We start from the raw sequence: 13088 nt of genomic DNA on the forward strand, positions 1-13088 counted from the left end.
GGTAAATGGTGTTTCCGTGCGCTGCTCTGGTTCACCAGAAGCGGCTTAGTCATGCTGGCCACATGACCCAGAAGCTGTACGCTGGCTCTCTCGGCCAATAAAGCGAGATGAGCGCCGCAACCCCAGAGTCGGCCACGACTGGACCTAATGGTCAGGGGTCCCTTTACCTTGACTTAATAATAATAAAAAGGTAAAGGACCCCTGGACGGTTAAGTCCAGTCAAAGGCGACTATGGGGTTGCAGTGCTCAGCTCGCCTTCAGGCCGAGGGAGCCGGCGTTTGTCCACAGACAGCTTTCCAGGTCATGTGGCCAGCAGGACTAAACCGCTTATGGCACAACTGAACACCGTGACAGAAACCAGAGCGCAGGGAAACGCCGTTTACCTTTCTGCCACAGCGGTACCTATTTATCTACTCACGCCGGTATGTTTTTGAACTGTTAGGTTGGCAGGAGCTGGAACAGAGCAATGGGAGCTCACCCCATCGCTGGGATTCGAAATGCTGACCTTCTGATCAGCAAGCCCAAGAGGCTCAGTGGTTTAGACCACAGCGCCACCCACCTAGGCTTAATAAGGTAACTGTCGGAAGTGGAAAGCCTTGTATACGGTGGGGTTGCCAGATGTGTGCATAACCACTGAAGGCAGTTTATTGCAGGGTATAACTTGGATTAAAGTCTTGCCATTTGTTTGTTCCATTTGACAGATGACAACAACCATTATGACAAAGTCCTTCATGATGAATCTCTTAAGGGAAATAAGGAAGCTGCCTTATGCTGAGTCAGACCATTGTTCCATCTCAGCTCAGTGTTGTCCACAGGGTCTCTCCCTACCTGCAGAGGCAGGGACTGAACAATTGCTGAATTATGGACCTTCCCTTGAGGCACAGCAGCAAAGGAAGGTGCCTAAATTCCAAGCCAGGTCAAGCTCAGTATTGTCTACACTGACTGGCAGCAGCTCCCAGGGCTTCAGGCAGAGGGCAACCCTGAGCAATGGTGGACCATTGGCAGACTCGCTACGAGGCACCTTCCTCGCGCACTGGCCCATTACCTGCTCGTGTTTTCGTCATTGTCGGAGTCGATGAAGCTGCTGGACTCCAACTCGCTGCTCATCATGGTGGAAGAGCTGTCGTAGCCCGGCGGGTGCTCCCGGTGTCGGTCCAGCTTTGGGTGCCCATTGATGCGGGAGACTGCAGGGGAAGGAAGGCAACATTACACTGAGAAGGGCTCTGGACAAGGAGACCCAGGTTCCAATCCACGGTCAGGTGCAAAACTTGCTAAGCGACCTTGAACCCATCAGTATTTCTCAGCCTAAACAGCCACGCAGGGCTCTTGTGAGACTAAAGGGGGAGGTGACCAATGTATTTGACCCTGAGCTCATGGCTGAAAGGGTGGAGTGTAAATGCGGCTATTATTCATCACTAAGAGCACTGTTGTTGTTATATTTACAGTGGTACCTCGGGTTAAGTACTAAATCCATTCTGGAGGTCGGTTCTCAACCTGAAATTGTTCTTAACCTGAAGCACCACTTTAGCTAATGGGGCATCCTGCTGCCGCCGCAGCACAATTTCTGTTCTCATCCTGAAGCAAAGTTCTTAACCTGAAGCATTATTTCTGGGTTAGCGGAGTCTGTAACCTGAAACGTATGTAACCTGAAGCGTATGTAACCCGAGGTACCACTGTATAGTAATATAAGTTATATGATGTATTCATTATCAATCACTCCATGATGTTTAATGGGAAGCGATTCCTAAATGGAACAAAAAAATGATTGCACCACAACACTGAGAGAAGCCTGGAAGAATCACACAAGTTAGGGATTCAACTACTTCCGTTGTTTTTTTAAAAAAGAGAATTCTTTACAGCAAATGCTATTCCCTAGCATTCAGTCACACCCCTAGTGTATCCGTCTTCAGCCTTTTCAGACTAGTATCCATCTTTCATCCAAATGTGCACAAGGACCCATTTGTTAATTTTTTCACCAGCTGTGCATAGTGGTTGTGGGTTGCGCTATCCTTGCGTTTACTGGCATGTTGCAGAAGATACCGGCAAAAACAAACACATGCCAGTACAGAGGGGTGCAGATTCAAGAACACAACTGGAGGTTTTTTCAAGACCAGCAGCTTCGCCTGTGTGTGTGTGTGTGTGTGTGTGAGAGAGAGAGAGAGAGAGAGAGAGAGAGAGAATTGAGTAAGGATTAGCACCTAGCAGGAGAAAATTCTTTCCAGATTACTTCGTCATGTTCAATAAAGAGCAAACATGTTTGGGCACCTCCAAATATCTTCTGCTGACCCAGCTTCCCAGCCCAATTTCAATTTTTTTATGTTACAATATTTATTCAAATAGTCCTTAAATTTACTCCAGTCCTCTTGGAACTCCTCTTATTTCTGGTCGCGGATTCTTCCAGTCAGGTCAGCTAGCTCTGAAAAGTCCATCATCTTCATCTGCCAATCTTCCACTGTTGGTAGTTCTTGTGTTTTCCAATTTTTAGCAAGTAATATTCGGGCCTGAAACTTTCTTGGGAAAGTTTGCCTAATCTCTCCCTGTGTCTCTCTCTCTGTCTCTTTATTTGGGGGTGGGGAACCCTTTTCAGCTCCGAGGGCCATGTTTCCTTATGGACAAATTTTCGGGGGCCGCATAGCAGTGGTGGGGCAGGGCCAACGGTGGCAGATCAACCAGGGTAACAGTGTACAGCAGACTACATGCCAGCTCTGCAAAAGTTAAGTTTTTGCAGCATCCAGGCAAATGAGAAGTACCGTATTTTTCACCCTATAGGACGCACTTTTCCCCCTCCAAAAATGAAGGGGAAATGTGTGTGTGTCCTATGGGGCGAATGCAGGCTTTCGCTTAATTTAATCCTAGGCTCTGGCTGTTTTGGGCTCTGGCAGTGCGGCAGCAGCAGGAGGCCCCATTAGCTAAAGTGGTGCTTCAGGTTAAGAACAGTTTCAGGTTAAGAATGGACCTCCAGAACGAATTAAGTACTTAACCTGAGGTACCACTGTAAACTGCTTGGCGGTTTTATTTACAATCAAGCTGTATATAAATTTTGGTTAAAAAAAAAAGCAAAAGTGGCCCTGATGGATGAAGCCAACCCTCTGAATAGTCCAAAATTCTGTTTCCCAGCATTGACCAAGCAGTTGCTTTTGGGAAATCTGCAGGCAGATTCTGAAGGAAACTTCCTGCCCACGTTCTTGCTCCCCGGCTGCTGTTATTATTCAGTGGTAGACTGCCTCTGAACTTGGAGGCTCAATTCAGCCCTCATGGCTAACAGACAATAGCAAGACATCCTACAGGATTCTGCCTAAGTCCCCTTTCAAAGCCATCTTTCGCGACGTCTTGTGGGAGCAGGTTCCATGCATCAGTCATGTGCTGCATCACTAGCAAGTACTTCCTTTTTTCTGCCATAGGGACATCGGAAGCTGCCTTGTGCAGGGTCCACCTAGCTAAGTACAGTGGTACCTCGGGTTAAGTACTTAATTCGTTCTCGAGGTCCGTTCTTAACCTGAAACTGTTCTTAACCTGAAGCACCACTTTAGCTAATGGGGCCTCCCACTGCCACCGCGCTGCCAGAGCACGATTTCTGTTCTCATCCTGAAGCAAAGTTCTTAACCCGAGGTACTATTTCTGGGTTAGCGGAGTCTGTAACCTGAAGCGTATGTAACCTGAAGCATATGTAAGCCGATCACTGTACAGTCTACACCAGGGGTCAGCATCCTTTTTCAGCCGTGGGCCAGTCCACCATCCCTCAGACCATGTGGTAGGCCAGACTATATTATGAAAAAATAAAGGTAAAGGTAAAGGTATCCCTGCCCGTACGGGCCACTCGTGTCCGACTCTAGTGTTGCTCTAGAGGCCGGGAGCCGGTGCCATCCGAAGACACTTCCGGATCACGTGGCCAGCGTGACAAAGCTGCAGCTGGCGAGCCAGACCAGCGCAGCACACGGAAATGCCATTTACCTTCCCGCGGGAGTGGTACCTATTTATCTACTTGCACTTTGACGTGCTTTCGAACTGCTAGGTGGGCAGGAGCAGGGACCGAGCAACGGGAGCTCACCCCACCGCGGGGATTCGAACCGCCGACCATACGATCGGCAAGTCCTAGGCACTGAGGTTTTACCCACAGCGCCAACCTCGTCCCTTAGGTATGAAAAAATAATAATGAACAAATTCCTAGGCCCCACAAATAACCCAAGAGATGCATTTTAAATAAAAGCACACATTCTACTCATGTAAAAACACGCTGATTCCCGGACTGACCGCTGGCCGGATTGAGAAGATGATTGGGCTGCATCCAGCCCCCGGGCCTTAGTTTGCTTACCACTGGGTCTACACTGATTGGCTGCAGCTCCCAGGGTTTTCAAGGCAAGGAGTCTCTCCCAGCCCTAATTGAAGATGCTATTGGTGACCTTCTGCATGCAAAGCAGCTGTTGTACGACTGAGCTACAGCCTTTCCCTTAAGATATAGGAATGTACGCTGAGTCAGACCACTAGGTCTATCTAAGCTAAGTATTGTCTGGCTCTCCAGGGTTTCAGACAAGGAGCCTTCCCCAGTCCTACCAGGAAATGCCATGGATTGAACATTGAACTGCCTGCATTTAAAACAGATGCTCCAGCACGGACCTGTAGTCTTCCTTATCCTGAATCTCCTGCCAATTCCATTTCATAGACTGGGTTAGCATTAAAGAGTATTATTATTTTTTTAAATCATTGCACTGTAGCTAGAGAGCTCTTTGGACTTAACCGTCATCTGGAAAGGGGAAGGGATGTGAGTGTGTGCAGCAGTCGCATCAATGGAAACTCCTTTTGGAAGACAGAACCACATGCAAGTGGTTGACACCTCCCCCCCCCCCCGGAAGCAGCTCTTAACAAGCCCGATACCTACAATGATGTACAGGAGGCGGAGCTTCTGGGTAGCATTTGATTGGCCTCAGAAGGCGACACCCCCAGGGGGGAGAGTGTTTCCTGCTGCTGGCGGGTCTCAGAGGGGAGCATGGACGCAGCTGTGGCACCACACGGGGTCCATCCTGCTGCGGCCGACCACAGCCCAAACATTCCCAAAACGCAGAAGTCACCATCTCAGGCAGAGGGAGCACCCGTTGCCAGCTTGCGGCGTGCACCACTTGATGCAAAAAGCCCAGCAAATCCGCAGCGACCACAACACGTTGAGGTGTCAACCTCTCAGCTCATAGCCTGTGTACGTTTAAGGAAGAGAAGCCAAACGCTCTGAACAAAGCTATCCCAGATGTATTTGGGAGGAGGAGGAGGAGACCACGTAAAGATCTTCAGCAACCCAGCTGAAGCATTAAGCAAAACTCCACACCAAAGAGACTCAGAGACTGCGCAAAGCACGCTTAGAGAGATCAGGAAGCCTCTTTGCTCCTGGAGGGAATCCCAAGAAGATATTTCGCGCAGGGAACAAAGTCTACCGCCAAGCGCCGGATCTTCCCCGAAGCTGCAGAAAACAAAACACGAATAAAACACTTTGCAGCCACAAATAAAGGGGGGTCGTTATGAAAGGGGTCACTTTCATTTTTGTAATTATTCCCAGCAACCCCCCCCCCAAATCCTTTTAAAGACTGGGATCCTGGGATGCACAGGATAAAGGCTCTTCATCCTTAAGCCATTTCAAATTTGCATGATTATTTACAACTAACTGTGCTGGATTATAGTGATAGGAGGCATGGGGCAGTGGTGTGCTGGTGGAGAGATTTTATTGAAATGTGTGCATTTTTAAAAATTGCCGTATGAAGGCCCAAAAAGTTGTATGAGATTAGATTTTCAGACCATCATTAAGGAACAAGGCAGTGGCTGGCAGGATATATATACTCAGATGGGGCTGGGATATGGCTCCCCTCATGTCTGAAAGGGGATGGATGAATCTATCATTTCGGTTTTCTCCCACTTTCTAATTTCCCCCAAGCTTTTAAGTTCAATTCTCAACATTCAACGCCCTCAGTTTGTACATTTAAAAAAAGAGTCTTTCCAAAAACCCACCAGGATATTTTCCCTAATAACATGCAAGTTTATAAGCGCTTTCCCTTAATATATAGGTGTTTCCAAAGCAATTTCCTCCAAAGTAATGGATTTCTGTGTGTACGGTTCTCATAAACGAATGCGTTTCTGTTCACACTTTGCCTTAATAGACACACTTCTGTATACAAAACTTGGGTCTTAAGAACCAGATTGCAAAATTCGGAGAAGTGTGAATTTTGAAGGGCTGCCGCTTTTCGGTTTGCAGACCACTTCAGACAGTGCAAATGCTCACATTTGCAGGCAAACCAAATTGAATTCTGCCCCAATTTCTATCAGCCTGATCTTTTCTTGTGGGCATAGGGGGTTGATGGGAGAAGCAGTCCAGCAACATCCTGGAGGGTGCCACAATGGGTATCTCTGCAGTAGGGGATTCCCAGCCTTAAGGCGGCTAGAAAAAGCGCCGCCACATCTGTGGCAATTGCTGGCAGCTGCATGTGCCACCATCCAGCTTGCACCCTCAGTCACTTGCGTGCGAACGCCACCTCCCTTTCGGGCAGTATTGCATTTCAGCTCCCCTGAGTTGTGCTAAGCCACTGCCGCGATCCCCTTTAGCAGACGAAGGGAGGCAGGATTTATTTGGCTCCTTGGGAATAACAAAACGGTTGCCCAAACTGTAAAAAAAAAAATTAAAAAGCCCTTTGCAGGGCAGCTTAATCCTCAAGCCCCGGTTCAAACCAAAGCACTTGGATTTTGGATTTCAGGAAACATAAGCTTCTGTGGGATTAGACAAGAGTTAAAACCGAGTATTTCAGCTTTCGAGGATCTCGTTCATTTGTAAGAGCGACAAAGGGGGGAAAGCAGGAGGGGAAATTGCCCCCCGAGGCTTCTCATCCCTCCCAAATTGCAGCTTCCAGACAAACAACCTGAAGCACCTCCGTCCACACAGCAAAATTGTACCTGTTCATCCGGAATGGAGGACAACTTTCACCTGCTGAGATGCCTCGAAAGTCTCTTTGAACCAGCCCCCGGCCCAGGCTCCCTGTGCTGGGAGATACCTTAAAGACCCCCCAGCCGGCATATGCAGATTTGACTCTGGCAAGCCACGTCCCCCTCTCGGCGTTAGGCCAATGAGGAGGGAGCTATGCAAAACTGTCTCCCAATGGTCACGTTCCCTACCATTTCCTGGCTCGCCAGAGTTCGTCACAGGCCACCGCAGGTCCGAGGCGGGGGAAGAAATTTGGTCGGTTGTTTTCATGAGAGCCTACCTAATTCACACACACACACACACACACGTAAAGCACACACGCCAAACCGAAGCGTGTGCACAAAACTCTCCTTCACGATCTGCAAGTCTCTGGAATTCGCGACGCAGTTCGCCGACCGGAAAAACATGGGGGAGGAATCACACGGGGGGGTGTGTCTGTCCATGAAAACAGCAAAGAAAAATGCATTCCGTTAGGCAAAATAGCTCCAACAAAATGGATAAATTTTGGTGAGGTTGTTGTTTTTTAAAAACGAACATAAGGAATTGTGAGAAATTGTTTTTTTTAAAAAATAACTAAATTGTAAAATGATGCGGAAATGTGGCCAAAAGAACTTAAGGTTGGAAGAGTGAGAAGCTGAGGGGAACAAGAAGTGACAAGTTTCACCTGTCCCCACCACAGAGCCAAGCAAACGCTGCACAAAGAACTAGCTTGTTATGTGATCGGTTGTCTTCTGCAGTGAGACTATGGGCAACGCATGGCCTTCATACAAAGCGAGGCTAATAAAAGATGTCCGAATGCAAAACCACACAGGATTATAAGCAAGCGGAAATAGGCACAGCAAGCAAAATATCCGCACTGCCACAATCGTGTATAAATGTTGGCTACAGTAGATGACTTGCCATCAAACTGAGAAGAGATGAAGAACAGGGAGGAGTAGCAGAGAATGGCCACGATGCCCCAGGGGTCAGCAGTGGGGCTACATTCTGGGACGTGAGGCTTCTTGGCAGGTGCCCCACAATTCCAGCTTCTAACACTGAACCACTGTGCACCCGCTAACTCTTGTGCTGTGCAGGAGGTTGGACTAAATGGTTTCTGAGGTTCCCTTCCAGCTCTGTGATGCTACAAGTGAAAATACTGTTACATGCATCCATCAAAGCGGGCTTTGGCTCATGAAATATAATGCTATAAACAAAATGTCCCGGTCTTTATAAAGAGCCACAAGACCCTTTCATTGCAGCAGACCAACAAAGTAGCTGGTGCTTTTTTCTTTTCTTTTTTAATGTACACTTCCAAAAGGTAATGTGTGAACAGGACGAGCAAATGCTTGGGAACGTGCAGAACCATGCAAGAGTTAGGACAACTTGTAGGTCCCCATGAAGTTCAGGCCTTGGGATGCCAGAAGGCATTGTTTTCTGTTCCGCTCTGTATTTTTCGCACACAGCACTGTTTTTCTATTCCACTGAAAAATGGGTCCGAACCCCAATGTCTAAAACTCCTGGTAGAGGACAAGGATGTAGAGATCACGCTAAGCGTGGCCAAATTCTGTGCGACTGCCATAAAACTTAGGGAACAAGCTGTACTACCAGAATGATTAAGGTTTTAAATGATATAGTTTTAGGTTATATTTTAGTGATCAAGATTTAATGTATATTGTTAACTGCTGTTAAATCTGAATTATCTCTGCGAAACCCAATTGCAATTCAATGTATTCCCATTGTGTTTTATGATTTTTCTGATCTTGTAAGTGAGTCGGAACTGGTCTGTGACCGTAATAATAAATTCAAATATTCCACTGAAAAATTTCCACTGTGAAATTTTGTAACTCATGTAATCTACCTAAGTTGTGTCCTCTTTATACGTTATTCCGCCCTTTTCATCTCAATGCAAAGGAAACACAATGCAAATGACAGAGGGAAATGTATTGATTACATATCGCAGACAGGAAGCAGCAGCAGCAGCAAATTCCACTCACACTCATCCATTCCAGACAGGCGGCAAATATGAGAGCATCGGCGATTTCCTCTCCAGTTCTTTGTCGTAGTCCTCCGACAACCCCCTACAAACCTGGGCTTGCCACCTCACAGCTAATGAAAAGGATCCACAGTCTACTATGCCGTGACTATTCGCAGGGCCCATGAGGGAGTCAACCGTGGAGCCTGGCATTTGGTTTCTGGGCACTTTGAGGAAAACCTGACCGCGTGTGTCAATTGCTCAAGAGGGCTGCAACAGAAGGGGTTTGGCGGGGGTGGATTATGAAGGGAGATGAAAATAGCTAAGAGCAGGGAGATTGGCTGGGCCATGTTAACAGCTTAGGAGGATATGGAGGGCAGCTGGGGAGGTCTGGAATTGGTGTCCTTTAGAGTAGACGAACGGGTGAGAGGACGAGGGGAGGAGACGGCTTTGCAGTCTTCTGGTTAGGCTACACTGGAAGGGTGAAGAGCGAGGAGATGTAGTGGGCAACTCCAAGTTTTGGGGGGTCACCAGATAAGGCTCCAGAGAGAGAGAACAGGTTATGCCTGCCTTTGCTCTGCCCACTGCCAGGGCAAGCAGACAGAGCACCTGCTTTGTGTGCAGAAGGTCCTGGCTTCAGTTCCCAGCATCTCCAGGTAAGGCTGGGAATGTCCCATATCTAAAAACCTTGGAAAGCCACTGCCAGTCAGTGCAGACAACACTGAGCTAGGCGGGCGATAGGCAGCTTCCAATGCTCATTTGTCTCAAGGGCTGCATTTCAGTGGTTAGGGTACTCGCTTTGCATGCAGAAGGTGCTCAACTCAAGGACCTCCAGGTAGGGCTGGGAGAGACCCCTGTCTGAAACCCTGGGGAGCCGCTGCCAGTCAGTGCAGACCACACTGAGCTAGGTGGGTGGGCTGGTTAGACTTGGTACAAGGCAGGTTCCTGGGCTTCTCATCAGCTGCAGCCTGCCCTGTGGCCCCCCAGCAGATAACCTCCAATGAAATGTGGTCCTCATGTTAAAAAAAAAGTTGCTCACTGTTGCCATAAGCCTTTGCTCACACCCCAGCAACTGCCACCACTGCTGCCCACTTGCATGCCCACAGGAATTAGGATGGAGGGGAGCCAGGATCCAGAGGGCAGACAGGAAGGGAAACTCAATGGCTGGGGAAGCAATTCAGATCAGGCCACTCTCCTGATTCAAACTGCCCATCTCATCCTCACCTGAAAGCCAGGTTGGGGTGAGAGGTGGCGACTGGCCTCAAGCCACTCGCGATGAGCTTAGAATCATAGAGTTGTAGGGTTGAGAGGGATTCTCCCAAAGGTTGTCTAGTCCAACCCCCTGCAATGGAGGAATCGCAGCTCGAAGAATTCCCAAAAGATGGGCATCCAGTCTCGGTTTAAAACAGGCATAGGCAAACTCGGCCCTCCAGATGTTTTGGGACTACAACTCCCATCATCCCTAGCTGACAGGACCAGTGGTCAGGGATGATGGGAGTTGTAGTCCCAAAACATCTGCAGGGCTGAGTTTGCCTATGCCTGGTTTAAAAACCTCTGATGGAGGACACTCTACCACCTTTTGAGCCTGAGAGCAAAAAGAGGGTTTGGGCCTGGGCCTTGAACCACTCCACTCCACAAGCTCCTGCAGCAGCGGCTTGAAACACTGTTCCTTCCGAACGAGCAAATTCTGTGATGGGAGGAATCACAACCAGCCTTTCTTCTTGGCCCCTTCGGCCTTCTTTGCTGCCCCTTCATTTTGTGAAGACAAGAGATGTCTCCATCACATTTCCCACCCTCCAAAGCAAGACAGGCGATCATTCCGCCTCCGGGGCGTCCACTTCTCCCGTACCAATTGCGGACTTCAGTCACATTTCCCCCGATAATGACCAAGGCTTTCCTTGGCCGCCTGACCTTCAGCACCTCACACTTCAGCATCAGAGAACGGAAAAGGCCGCCAGGGCTCTCAGAGAAAAGGGCCTTCCGATCCGCCGTGACAATTAAGCCAAGGCATTTCTCTCCTGGGGCCGAACCGCAGCCTCTGTCGCTTTTATCGGAAGAAGCAGGGGCAGCCCGAGGGGGTCAAGGAAATGCTTCTGAGTGCGAATCCTGAAGGACCTCGGAGAGGCCAGGGCAGAGAGAAATCAAGGAAGGCGTTTCTGTTCTGAACTGACAATCCGAGTTAATTAAGACGCCAAACACAGCCCCGGCCATTTGGCAAGTGACGCCTAATTAGGAAGGACAGTCTAATGCTCCGGCTTTATAGAGGAATGAAGGCAGAGGTGTCCACAAGTCAGAGGGGAGCTGCTAGCAGCATGCTGGGCAAGGTGGAACTCGGATCTGATGCGACAAGCGCTTTGATAAGTCATGGCGGGCAACTCCATCAGCCAAGGTATCCCAATGGAACCTCCATACTTAGAGGAAGTATACCTGTGAATAACAGGTGCTACCCAAGACTCAAAAGTACAGAAGAGCCCAGGCTGGGTCAGAACAGAGGCCTACTGTTCCAGCAGCCCAACCAGGTGCCCCTGGAAAGCCCACAAGTTGGAAGAGAGGCCAATGTCCCTCTCCCACCAATGCTCACCAGCAAAACTGGTTTCTCAAGAGGCATCCTGGAGTTGGAACATAGCCACCGAGAGACTTTTCCGCCATGATCTTGCTTGGAGGTCCCCAAAATGGAGCGAGTGTGTGTGTGTGTGTGTGTATGTGTGTGTTTAGCATCAGGGCATTGATGTAATCAATGGGACGTGGGTGGCACTGTGGGTTAAACCGCAGAGCCTAGGGCTTGCCGATCAGAAGGTCGGCGGTTCGAATCCCCGCGACAGGGTGAGCTCCCATTGCTCGGTCCCTCCTCCTGCCAACCTATAGGTTCGAAAGAACGTCAAAGCGCAAGTAGATGAATAGGTACCGCTCCAGCAGGAAGGTAAACTGTGTTTCCGTGCGCTGCTCTGGTTCGCCAGAAGCGGCTTAGTCATGCTGGCCACATGACCCGGAAGCTGTACGCCGGCTCCCTCGGCCAATAAAGCGAGATGAGCACCGCAACCCCAGGGTCAGTCACGACTGGACATAATGGTCAGGGGTCCTTTACCTTTTATTGATGTAATAATAGAGCATTACTCCACTTTCCCAGTCCCAGAGAGGGCTGGGACTGTCCCCTGCCTGGAACCCTGGAGAGCTGCTGCCAGTCAGTGTAGGCAATACTGAGATAAACGAACCGATGGGCTGACTCTGTAGAAGGCAGCTCCCTAGGTTCCCACGGAACAGGCCATTCTGCGAGCATCCAAACAATTACATCAGCACTTGACACTTGGAAGGGGTGGAAACAATGAACAACACACCACACAGCAGAGACTCTAAAACTTTCTGAGCACGGACGGACGGGGAGAACCCCTCCTCTTAATTACCTCCCTAACTGAGCCCCTCTTTTCTTGCTCATCCTTAGCAAACGGAAGTGGTGGTAGTGGTAAAAGAAAAAGAAATCTTTGTCCTAGCAAGGAAGGGGTCCCAAGAATAGACCTCCCATGCTCCTAATTAAGCCCCCTCCCCCTTTTTAACAGGACCTGGTCAATTTTTCCAACCAGTCACCATCCATGTTGTTTCAGGAGGAGGCGGGACATACACACCCTTCATTTTCTCTGTGGGACAAAAGGTGTCTCTCGTTTGCATTGTCAAAAAAGCAGACAGGGCTACAGACAGAATATCTACTAATTAAATTGAAAAGGGAAAATGCATGGGGTGGGAGACAGAGACACAAGGGCATACACTTCCCCCAATCGCTCCCCCCTCCATCTGCCTGCCCACCCCAGCTCCGTGTAATTATTTCTCTGTTGTCCAACCTCCCACCTGCTCCGTTTTGGAAACCGCTTTGCAAAAGGCCAACTTCCCTCCAAGTCGGGGGGAGGACAAAATAAATCTTTTGTTAGCAGTCGTTGGGAACCTTGCTTTGCAGGTGAAGCAGCAGAAGGTCAACGCAAATGTGTGTATTTCAGAGGACGGCACACAAGGACAACAGGGAAGAGGGTTGAGAACGCAACGGACCACAGCCACAGGAATCCTTTCACTAGTTCCACTGATCAAACTGTAGAATTGTACAGCTGGAAGGGACTCCGAGGGTCATCCAGTCCCAACCCCCTTCAAGGCAGGAATCACAGCTGAAGAATCCCTGGCAGATGGCCGTCCAATCTCTGC

At 49.1% G+C, this 13088-nt stretch overlaps 1 protein-coding gene across 7 annotated transcripts in view; it reads right to left on the bottom strand.

The window, feature by feature from the left end:
• Nucleotides 1-13088, bottom strand: part of DVL1 (dishevelled segment polarity protein 1) — a 126142-nt gene that overhangs the window by 63505 nt on the left and 49549 nt on the right. For all 7 annotated transcript variants that reach the window (XR_014528396.1, XR_014528397.1, XR_014528398.1 and 4 more), the window contains exon 5: nt 1046-1184. Coding sequence is in view for 4 of the 7 variants with exons in the window: in XM_083512998.1 (XP_083369124.1) it covers nt 1046-1184 (139 nt within the window). In the remaining 3 variants the exon portion in view is untranslated. The remainder of the gene's footprint in view (nt 1-1045; nt 1185-13088) is intronic.

Source organism: Podarcis liolepis, assembly GCF_965112155.1.
Source record: "Podarcis liolepis genome assembly, chromosome: 7".
NCBI classification, from domain to species: domain Eukaryota; kingdom Metazoa; phylum Chordata; class Lepidosauria; order Squamata; family Lacertidae; genus Podarcis; species Podarcis liolepis.